The sequence below is a fragment of the Sinocyclocheilus grahami genome, unplaced genomic scaffold (genome assembly GCF_001515645.1).
Source record: "Sinocyclocheilus grahami isolate Dianchi unplaced genomic scaffold, SAMN03320097.WGS_v1.1 scaffold185.1, whole genome shotgun sequence".
Taxonomy (NCBI): Eukaryota; Metazoa; Chordata; class Actinopteri; order Cypriniformes; family Cyprinidae; genus Sinocyclocheilus; species Sinocyclocheilus grahami.
The window spans coordinates 436465-447969 of record NW_015505364.1 but is presented as its reverse complement, the minus strand read 5'-3'; the positions used below and the strand labels follow the sequence as shown (position 1 = coordinate 447969).

At 37.5% G+C, this 11505-nt stretch overlaps 1 protein-coding gene across 2 annotated transcripts in view; it reads left to right on the top strand.

Moving 5' to 3' along the window:
* Positions 1-11505, top strand: part of grid2 (glutamate receptor, ionotropic, delta 2) — a 418885-nt gene that overhangs the window by 318623 nt on the left and 88757 nt on the right. For both annotated transcript variants that reach the window (XR_001610173.1, XM_016284580.1), the window contains exon 10: positions 9608-9805. Coding sequence is in view for 1 of the 2 variants with exons in the window: in XM_016284580.1 (XP_016140066.1) it covers positions 9608-9805 (198 nt within the window). In the remaining variant the exon portion in view is untranslated. The remainder of the gene's footprint in view (positions 1-9607; positions 9806-11505) is intronic.

Sequence of the window (11505 nt, the reverse complement as noted above, 5' to 3'; positions counted from 1 at the left end):
TTCATCAGAGAAAATAACTTTGCACCAGTCTTCTGCTGTCTAATCCTTGTACGTCCAGCAGAATTTCTGTCTTTGACGTTTTTCTTGAAGAGAAGTAGCTTCTTTGCTGCCCTTCTTGACACCAGGTCGTTATCCAAAAGTCTTGGCCTCACTGTGTGTGCAGATGCTCTCACACCAACCTGCTTCCGTTCCTGAGCAAGCTCTGCACTGCTTGTGACACAATTCCATAGCTGACTCCTCAGGAGGAGACGGTCCTGGCGCTTGCTGGACACTCCTGAAGACTTCTTCACTGCAGTCGAACCTCTCTCCTTGAAGTTCTTGATGATCCGGTAAATGGTTCTTTCAGATGCAGTATTCTTTGTAGCAATTTCCTTGCATGTGAGGCCATTTTGATGCAAAGCAATGATGCCTGCATGTTTTTCTTTGGAGGTAACCATTGCTAACAAGAACACAATGATTGGAAGCACTTCTTCCCTCCATCAGTCAGCTCTTACAATCTATTTAGTATGATAGTGATTTCACCTGACTAGTACTCATTCACACTTTCACATGTGCTGCTGATATGATTAGTCATTTAATGTTAGCTGGTCGTTTTGTGTCAGGATCAAAAAACAGTGAAATTTGTTTGTTTAGTTTTTTTTAGTGAAAAGTAAATCTTTTGGCCAATTAAGCTTTTAGCAATTATTTAAAATGCATCTAATCACTCTACACAATAATCTAGAAACAATGTGAATGAACACCACAACAGCTTAAGCAGCAAACTTTGCAAAACACAAAATGTATGTCACTGCCAAAACTTTTTGTGTGTATATATATATGTGTGTGTGTGTGTGTGTGTGTGTGTGTGTGTGTATTTTTTTTATTTTTTTTATGTGCCCAATATCAGATTTGAGTGTGAACTGATGGTCCCTAACTGACATACGGACATAAACATGGAGGACACTGAAATCAGCTCTTAACACTTTAATTTATTAGCTGATGTGCCGCGAAAGCCTGCAAATTTGTTTGCAGGTGATAAGGAAGCAGAAGTTTTCATAGTTTTCTAATTCAAAATCAGATTCCATCTGGTTTGTGCAGTTCACACTGTTATGAAACTTTTAGACTTTTAAAGATCTGAGCCACTTTTGCCTGGAGTCTTAATGTAGCATTATAGTCTTATATTATATTATAGTGCTATCATGTCAATATTCGGCAGTATCTATTAACAATGAAACAACAGAGTTTGTCTTTTCCATAACTGAATCAAAGCCGATTCTGCTCAAAGACCCCTGGATAATAAGTTGACGACTTGTATTTGCAGTTCACATGTTTTCCAGGTGGGCATTAATTTAGAGTCTTTCCATAGAGACTAATTGAAGCTGTGAAGTCTTAGAGTGCAAAATTGTAATTTCTAGTTAAACCATTGTATTAAAATCAAGATGAATTGTTCCTCAAAAATGAAAGGAAAAAACAAAGAAAGATAGAGTGCCTGTGCAGTACCATAGAGCCTTGTGGTGAAGCATATGTTTAGGGAGGCAGGGAGCTTGGAACCATGGGACATGTTGTCGTTTGTAAAGTAAACCTTCAGGTGGATGGGGAAGGTGCATGCTCCCTGCTGGTGGCTGATTGAGCGCTCCCTTTGGTCTTACAGCTAGTTGGTAGGGGCCCGCCGGCTCCTTGCAACTTAAACTCCCCACTGCTCCTAGCTGCCCCAGTGGCAGGCGTGTCAGGATACACGACGTGCCAGCTCTGACAGCTCTTCACTAGTCTAAGAAATGCTGGTGCTGTTCCAAAGACTAAAACTGACTGAGAACACACACACATCTGCCATGAATCCTTGCAGTCTCAATACAATTAATTTAGAGTCTTTCCATAGAGACTAATTGAAGCTGTGAAGTCTTAGAGTGCAAAATTGTAATTTCTAGTTAAACCATTGTATTAAAATCAAGATGAATTGTTCCTCAAAAATGAAAGGAAAAAACAAAGAAAGATAGAGTGCCTGTGCAGTACCATAGAGCCTTGTGGTGAAGCATATGTTTAGGGAGGCAGGGAGCTTGGAACCATGGGACATGTTGTCGTTTGTAAAGTAAACCTTCAGGTGGATGGGGAAGGTGCATGCTCCCTGCTGGTGGCTGATTGAGCGCTCCCTTTGGTCTTACAGCTAGTTGGTAGGGGACCGCCGGCTCCTTGCAACTTAAACTCCCCACTGCTCCTAGCTGCCCCAGTGGCAGGTGTGTCAGGATACACGACGTGCCAGCTCTGACAGCTCTTCACTAGTCTGAGAAATGCTGGTGCTGTTCCAAAGACTAAAACTGACTGAGAACACACACACATCTGCCATGAATCCTTGCAGTCTCAATAATTCATATTTATTTTAGAACTACAGTAACATCTGATTTCTCTCAACATGGGGAGAAATAGAGAGCCGTCAATCAATAAATTGAAAAAAAAAAAGTAACTTGCGTTACTTATCTGAAAAAGTAACTCAGATATTCTCTTGTAAATTAAAAAGTAATGCGTTACTTTACTAGTTACTTGAAAAAAAGTAATCTGATTACGTAACTCGCGTTACTTGTAATATATTACCCCCAACACTGACCATGACACATGTTTTTGATTCACTCACCAGTGGATCATAGCTGCATGCATGCGAGAATCTTCCAAACGTCTCTAGAAGATGGAAGAAGACTAAAGTAGTATAGTATATTCATATGAATTAATAATCAAGTAATATATATGAATTTTTTATTCATTATATGAATTACTATGAATTCTTAATGAATGCATATACTCATAGATTAAAAAAAACATTTTTAATAAATATTATAAATTATTCATTCATAAACTTCATAGTATATTTGGGGATTAGCACATGAGATTTGACAACCTAAACTAGGCTTGTCATAAAAAGTTTAAATTATAATTTTTTTTAGATTTGAAATTATGTTTAAAGAGACTTATTGATCTTGACAGGAGCCTGTGGGGATCCTCTCTATGATATTATTTCCTGTTCTATGTTCCTTCACTGTATGAGTTGATTTCGCAGACTAAAGTTTTTAGATAATATATTTTCCAAGAAAAAATAGTAAGAAGTATATCATGATTTTAATGATAATTATGTTTTCTTTATTACGATATAAGAACATTTGCATAATCTATAAATGCTTGGTATTATGCTCCCAAATATCAAAACATATTTTAATGCAACAATTAAAAACATGCTCATCATAGAATTGCTGAATTCACTGTATGTATGAATTGTGAATTCAGTGTGGTTTTAAATATATTACTATAGTTTACCCAAAAATGAAAATTTGATTAAATTAGACTTACCCTCAGGCCTCCCATGTAGATGAGTTTGTTTCTTCATTGGAACAGATCTGGAGAAATTTAGCATTACATCTCTTTCTCACCAGTGGATCATGGATCAGCAGTGAATGGGTGCCATCAGAATGAGAGCCCAAACAGCTGATAAAAGCATTACAGTAATCCATAAGTAATCCACAAAACTCCAGTCCATCAATTAACATCTTGTGAAGTGAAAAGCTGCATGATTGTAAAAATCAAATCCATCATTAAGGTGTTTTAACTTTAAACCAGTTATTCTGATTAAAATCTGAGTCCATAATCCAGAATAAATTCTTTCTCTAGTGGAAAAGTACTTCCCTTTTTAATGAAGAATTAATGATGAATTCCCCGTCTTAATGAGGAATGCATTTATTACAAACACAGTATTTCGCTTTACAAGGTGTTAATTGATGAACTGGAGTCATTTGGATTATTGTGTTTTTATCATATGTTTGGACTCTTATGCTGACGGCACCCATTCACTGGAGAGCATCCATTGGTGAGCAAGTGATATAATGTTAAATTTCTCCAAATCTATTCTGATGAAGAAACAAACTCATCTCTCTTGAATAGCCTGAGGGTGAGTAAATTGTGAGCAAATTTTTCAATTTTGGATGAACTTTTCTTAAACAAATAGCATCGCTTCATTGACCCACATGCATTCACGCAGCAACAATACTTATAGGATGATGTTAATGTTAGCAACATGCATCACCTTAGCCTGTGTTGATCCATGCCTGCTATCGATTTCCATAGTAGTGGCAGAGATTGTCCACAAGATCCATGTGAATATGAATCACTGCATGTGTAGTTGTGTGGAAGGGATGGCCGTATAATGAGAGAGGGAATCGATGCAACATGGGTTGAACACGGGTGTGGGAAGCCATACCCCTTCTGGGCCGGCTCAATAAGAGCAAGGCTACATCTCAGTGTAGATAAAAAACGACACTGGAGGAATCCTGTTAAAAGGGTCATTGTCACTGTGCTTTTGCTCCCAGTCTAAGTGCTACAGATATTCTTCAGATGGTGCTGATGGCCAATTGGGAGAATCTGGCAGGGGTCTCGCTCAGGCCCCTCAGAGGGAAGTCTGATATATGGCACCTCTTGGCTATAGTGCGAGTTGGCATGCGTATCCTCACTTCCTCTAATAGCTTATTGAGCGAGGGGGGTCTGGTGAGGATTAGAAAGCGCTGGCTTAATGTGCAGGCTGCATGCAGTCAATAACGCTCCTTCCATGATAAATCTGCCTGACATATTCCCAGAACCACTTCAGACATCAATAGGGATTTGTTTAAGAGAATATGAAAAATAAACAGCAGGCTATTATTTTCACTGGGCCGCCGGCACCACACTAGTGAGGTAATGGATTGCGATGGTTCGTGAGCGGAGCTGCTGGAGACTCTGGAAGGAGATGTTTGCCGTTAACATGATGGTTGGTCATTGGCCTTCAGCTAGCAGCTGTGTTAAATACAGCCATTCAGGCCTGAGAAAGCACCTTGCTAAGTTGAGCTCATCCAACTTCCGATTTTGCAAGATTGCATTCAGCAATTTTTTTAGTGCAGAAAAACAAGGGTATGTAATTTATTGGTCTTGTCAAGTGATTGGAATATTATGAAATTAATTCTAATGAAATTAAAAAGTTCTAGTTTGTGATTTTCATTTACTTCAGTAAAGTAGGAATTCAACTAGATTCAGACTTCATGATGTTAAAGGGAAAGGAAAGGGATGTTAAAAAAAAGTCAGCTTTTGCTCCGTTTCTGTTCCAACCGGTCTGTGATTTATTTTTTATTTCTTTATTTTGCATTTAGACTAAAATATATAAGCCTTTATTCACTGATAAGGGAATATTTTTTTTGTAAGGACCTGTTTTCAAAATCGAAATGTAAGTAGTTCTATAGGGGAAAAAGGAGCATTTAATTTCTTTAGAATTCCTCTTTTTGTGAAAGTTAACATCATACCAGTTTGAAATGACAGAGTTTAATTTGATTAATTTTAATTGATTACTTTTTTTTGTCATTCTCTTCAGGTTCTGTTTGGAATGTTCCACCCAGAATAGGCTGGTTCTTTGTAGTGTTTAAGATGTTAAGAGTTTGAATATGAGAGTAAAATATTGAGTCTGAAAAAGGTTGAATAAACGATTGTGATATGTTGAATGAATATGGCTATTGGGAGGTATATTTTGAGAGTGTGTGTTAAGAAAAACAAGACATGGGGCTACCTTTGGTCTTTTTGGTTTTGATCAAACAGTTAGATGAACCATATGTGCCCACTGTGATACTTTAATCTGGTTCTGAAGACTTCTTCCCTTTGTAATTTTGAGTTTTCAGTTTCTTTCATTACTCTTCAGAACTAGGGGTGCAACGGATCGTAGATGATCCGTTATCTGTAAGGACCAGGACCCACGGTTCAGCATGCATGTGATTCGCGGATTAACTGTTAAGTTTAACCATCATAGAGTGAAAGTTTATAATTTGCACATGTTTTGTCTTGCCAGTTTACACATTCAAGCAGTTTTAACTCGCATGCTTTTTTCTGTGCACTCAGCCGCTGCCGCGTGCTACCGAAGCGCGCACACGCAGAGAGAGAGAGAGAGGCGCAATTCAGACAAAGAGTGATTCCTTTTTTTACATACACACAAAGTTATGTTAAAATACCTGCTTTGGCAAGTATTGTAGTAAACGCAGTCGGTTATTTCTTAAGTGAACGTAAACAGGTGAGAAAGAAACCGGATGTGTGTCAGTGTATTAGGCGGGCCATGCATTTGGTCTTAAAGGGGTCATATGAAAAATAAAAAGAACATTATTTTGTGTATTTGGTGTAATGAAATGGGTTTATGCGGTTTAAAGTAAAAAAAAAAAACACATTATTTTCCACATACTGTACATTATTGTTTCTCCTCTATGCCCTGCCTTTTTGAAATGCGTAGATTTTTGCAAAGCTCATCGGTCTGAAAAAGCGAGGTGTGCTGTGATTGGCCAGCTATCCAATGCGTTGTGATTGGCCGAATACCTCAAGCGTGAGACGGAAATGTTACGCCCCTCACCATACTGTTGATGCCGTGTCCCGGCCGGAGCGACGAGACAAAAACATTAAAACCCATTACAAACGAGGCATTTGTTGCATCCAGTGGGGCCATAATTACTGATTATAAAACTCTGTCTGCGTTTGTGATCAGAGAAATGACAAACAACTAGTGCTACTCTACTGCCCAAAACTCGCGTTTGAATCATCAGTGGCAAATCCTTTAAATGAAAACATACTTACAGACTGTGAGTCAGAACTGCCGGCATTTTAGTCTAACGTTACTCTCCCAGGATCAGTAAACAGTCCTCCATAAAATGTGCTGCACACATCTGGACATTTGTGTCCTCTTTTTGGAAGGCAAAAGTAGTTTCGCTTTCACAACAAAAAACACAGCGGCCTAGAGTGAGGGGAAGCCCCAGCTTAGCGTGCGCTATACAGATCTTCTTTATGCACCAAGAGCTTGTAACACTCCAAAGAGAAAGGAAAAATTGAAATCTCATCATATGACCCCTTTAAAGTGACAGCAGCCAATAAATACCTGTTTCTGTCTGCTAATCAAATAACACCACAGCTCTAACAAAGATTAATCTGTATTTAACTTGTGCTGTGTTAAACTTAATTATTACATTTCTGCTCCTAAATTCTGATATTTGTAACTTTGATTTGTTGTTTTCATCTATGCTTGTAATTTGTGTAATTGTTCTTGTTTTATTACTAACTTTATTAGTTAAGCTAGTAGTTTTTGCTATGGTATAGAAGTACTTAAAGTAAGGTTTTTTTTTTTTTGCTGGTCCGATCTGTGACTCAAAATTCCATATACACTCTTAAAAATAAAGGTGCTTCACGATGCCGTAGAAGAACCTTTTTGTCTAAATGGTTCCATAAAGAACCTTTAACATCTGAAGAACCTTTCTGTTTTACAAAAGGTTCTTTGGGGCGAAAGAAGGTTCTTCAGATTATAAAAAGGTAAGAAAGAGATGGTTCTTTAAAGAACCTTTGACTGAATGGTTCTTTGTGGAACCAAAATGGTTCTTCTATGGCATCACTGTGAAGAACCGTTTGAAGCACCTTTATTTTTAAGAGTGTATGATCCGACCCATGAATTTTGTGATCCGTTGCACCACTCTTCACAACTGAGTGTTGTGTCCCTCGAGTTGATCTTGAATAGTCCATCTTTTAGGAGCCTCACGATTTTTAGAAAGTCCCTCAAAATATATTAATTCTACCCTCCCAGAAGTTCAACTGATAGGGTTGTGAGAGAATAGTGCAAATGTACTTATGTCTCTGCCATGCTTCCATAGTTTTGGGAACTTGCTTGTCATTGAGTCTTTTCACAATTCTGTGTAACATGCAGAATTGTCAGCATTACTGAGGACGTTTCCACTGCTCACACAGAGTCCTCTCTAAACCTCCTCCTTATAAAAAATAAGCATTTTCTCTGTGTGACCTTCAGAAACTCTCCAGAGCCAGTTTGGCAGTGTATTACAATGTTTGTAGACCTTTTATGAAACACCAGTAGGCCCAAGGCTCAGACTAAATCCAAATCGCATCATATCCACCTCCACAATAGTCTGCCAAGCTGGTTTTGGAGATCCAAGGAGACTCCGCTTGTCTTTATCAGTGGAGAACGACTAATCAATTCGAATGGCAGTCTCGCTGCTTCAGAAGAACAGTTTCTTCAGCCATAGGCAGAGCTAATGCTTGTATGATGAGTGTGAATCCGGGTATATATTTTTCATTTAAAATCCTTTTCGTGAAGACTTAATTTCTTTGATGTGAGCACAGTAAAACCTTAAATCCCTAATTGAGCATTAGGGATCTTATGAGTCTGTCAAAACCCACTATGAATAATGTATGACTGACAAGCACCATCAAGTTAAGTAATGTTTTGATAAATGTGAATCTTTATATAGAATTGAGAGAGAATGGTTTGTTCGGACCCCTTTCCTATTGAATTTGGCCTTTTTGTTATTATTTCAGAGTATTCATGCCTTAATTTTCATTCCAAGAACTTATGAACTGAACTGAAGTGTTAGACGTGAACCATGTAAATGTCTGGGGAAACTCTACTTTCACTGCTTTTAGTATGATAATGTTGGAATGCTAATGATTTAGCATGTCAGTGTTGTTACAACCGATCTTGTCCTGGTGTGACAGTGCGACAGTTTCCTCTTTGAAATGAATCAGAGATCATCACTAGAATGTTCTTTGCCCAAATGTACCATTTCAATTGATCAAAATTGACATTATCATTATCATAGCATTATCATATAAATAATGTGTAGATTTTATATATTAAATATATACAAATTTATTAAAACAAGGGAAAAGACAGAAAAATAAATATGCATATTTTTAAGAATAATTGATGTAGTCTTGACAATGTTCAATTTGAAAATATGCATCTACACTTTTCGATGCGTTGTTCTTCTGTTTGTGAACAGATAATTCCTTCTGTTTGTCAAGAGAACACTGTCATCTCATTTTTACAAAAATATTAATAAAATTAAGCTTTCATCTTAAAGGTTTTTTATATAAATAAAATGTATTATGTACGGGGGGGGGGGGGGGGTGTCTTGATAAGTTAATAGTATCACAAAGATTATTTGTTATTTAGATTTTTTTTATTTATTTAGTTCTTTTTTTAAAAGGCCTCCGGTGTCATCTACTGTATATCATTTTCTGGGGTTCCTTTAGGTCCTCTCTGGCTGGAGTTGTGAGTTGTGAGGTCAGCCCAGATCCTCCTGTATTCCCTGTAAATAGTCACTCATCTACCCTAAAAGCAGAGCTATACATATTTACTTTCGTCACATTACTCTTGATTGGATATGACGTGGCACTAATTCCCGTCTGACTTTTTTTCTCCAAATAATTCCAGCTCATAAGAGGAGGTTAAAGCCAAGTGACATTAAGCTTCAGCCCATATACAGCAACATTGCTTCCTGCTGAAAATCAAATCAAATTATGAGCATTAGCTAAGCTGCTGTAGGAGCTTATGCATCTGCTTCAGGTAAACACTTGTGTCAGCTCCAGGAACAGATCTGCCACCCTCTGTGTTTTTTTAGTAGACTATTTATGATACCCTGCTGACTCTAAAACCGGTGCCCTCACTTACCTCAGTGTCTGTAGGCATTACCATTGGACTGTTTTTGTATGTGTGTCTTAATACTCTGCAACTGTTTTTGTTGCTTTTAACTTGATGATTCAGTCCCTTTATAAGCTGACATTATGATTTATCTGTTATTGCTCTTTCCAGGAAGAGCCATTTGTGATGGTCTCAGAAAATGTGCTTGGGAAACCTAAGAAGTACCAGGGGTTCTCAATCGATGTACTGGATGCTTTGGCCAACTACCTTGGCTTCAAGTATGAGATCTACGTGGCCCCTGATCACAAATATGGCAACCAGCAGGCTGATGGGACCTGGAATGGCCTTATTGGAGAACTGGTTTTTAAGGTAAGACATGATGTTTATCTGGGATGTGCAAAATCTAGAATTGGGGGCCGTGAATTTAAACTGAATTTAGCTTCGCCCTTAGGAAGTTGAATTGGAATGACAGAAGAAAAATGTATTCATTACATGTCTGTCTGTCTGTCTGACTTCAAAATTCAGTTTTTAATGTGTATATATACACTACATGGTCAAAACTATGTGAACACCCCTTATAATAATGAGTTGTCTATTTTAGCCATATCTATAATTAATTAGCAAGTGCAAAAAATCTAGCATATACTCTTACAATCTCATTAGACAAACTTACTTTTTAGTGGATTAAAAACGGTGTCAACATATTATATAGGCAAAAGACAATATTTTAAGTGGTAATACTTGTTTAAAGCTGAAAGGACCATTTCAAACCATTTCAATGATGCAGAATTATTTTAGCACAGTCAGCACTGCCTTTGATTTGCCTAACATAATACAGTCTGGCTGAATGCTGCATACTTATGTGCTTTCCATTGGCTTTCTCAAACTATCCTGGGCTTGATAATTTCCCTGGTATTCCCAAACAGTCTGCACTACTTTGATAAAGAAGAGCACAGATTTCTTACATGTGAATGAGGGAAAAGCTCATACTGAAATGTTGTCCGCTGACAGATAAACAAAAGGCAAATCTCACAGCAGTGAGAGGTCAGATACACATTTTCAGGGCCATTACTCCAAACCTCCCACTGTTTTCCATTCCACAGCTTTTTCAGTTATGCGACACACCTCCATCCCTACTGCTTCCTGCACTGAGAATATTCCTCACCACTGTTCGGTCAGAGGAACAGAAACATGAGCCACAGTGTACTACTGCTTATCTTCATTTCCAGAGAGATAGACCAAAATGCAAGGAAAATATTAAGAAGCACTAATCCCATTGTTACGGCGGTCTCTGTTGACACATAGTTTTTTCAGCAACTTCACATCTGTGTGCTTTCATGATACACGAGACCTTTGATGTTTTATTGCAATTCGGTATTTAAGCAAAAGAGTTTTTGATTTTTCATTAGCTTTTTGTGTTCTAATCGTGTTTAAAAAAAAGAAAGTTGTTATGACATGATACAACAGGCCAGGGCATACAGGAGAAAAAAAAATTTCTTTATACTACAAATGTTTGAGGTTAATAAGAGTTGTTGTTGTTTTATTTTTAAGAAATTCATATTTTTCTTCCGCAAATATGCATTAAATTGATGACTGAAGTGACAGTGAAGACTTACATTGTTACGAAAAAAGTTCAAGGCTGCTGAAAATCCGGCTTTATCATCGAAGGAATACATTATATTTTAAAATGTATTCAAACAAATGAAAACAAATAAATGCAGTCTGGGTGAGCAAGAGAGACTTATTTTAAAAGCATTAAATAATCTTACACACTTTTGAACGTTAGACAATTTTTATATATAGTGCCTTATTTACACCTAAACACTTGTGCAGATGCTCACACAAAACAATATTCTTTTGTGCTGAGCTTTACTTGGAATATCATTATCAATCTGTATACCCATACAGTAGATTATTTTCGCTGCATACATAACCATTTCTGCTTTTCTAAGCACTTTTTACTTGGCAGACCATGAAATTAGCAGATTTAGTCAGCTGTGAGTTAATTGTGTGTGTGTGTTTGTGTGTGTGTGTGTGTGTGTGTGTGTGTGTGTGTGTGTGTGTGTGTG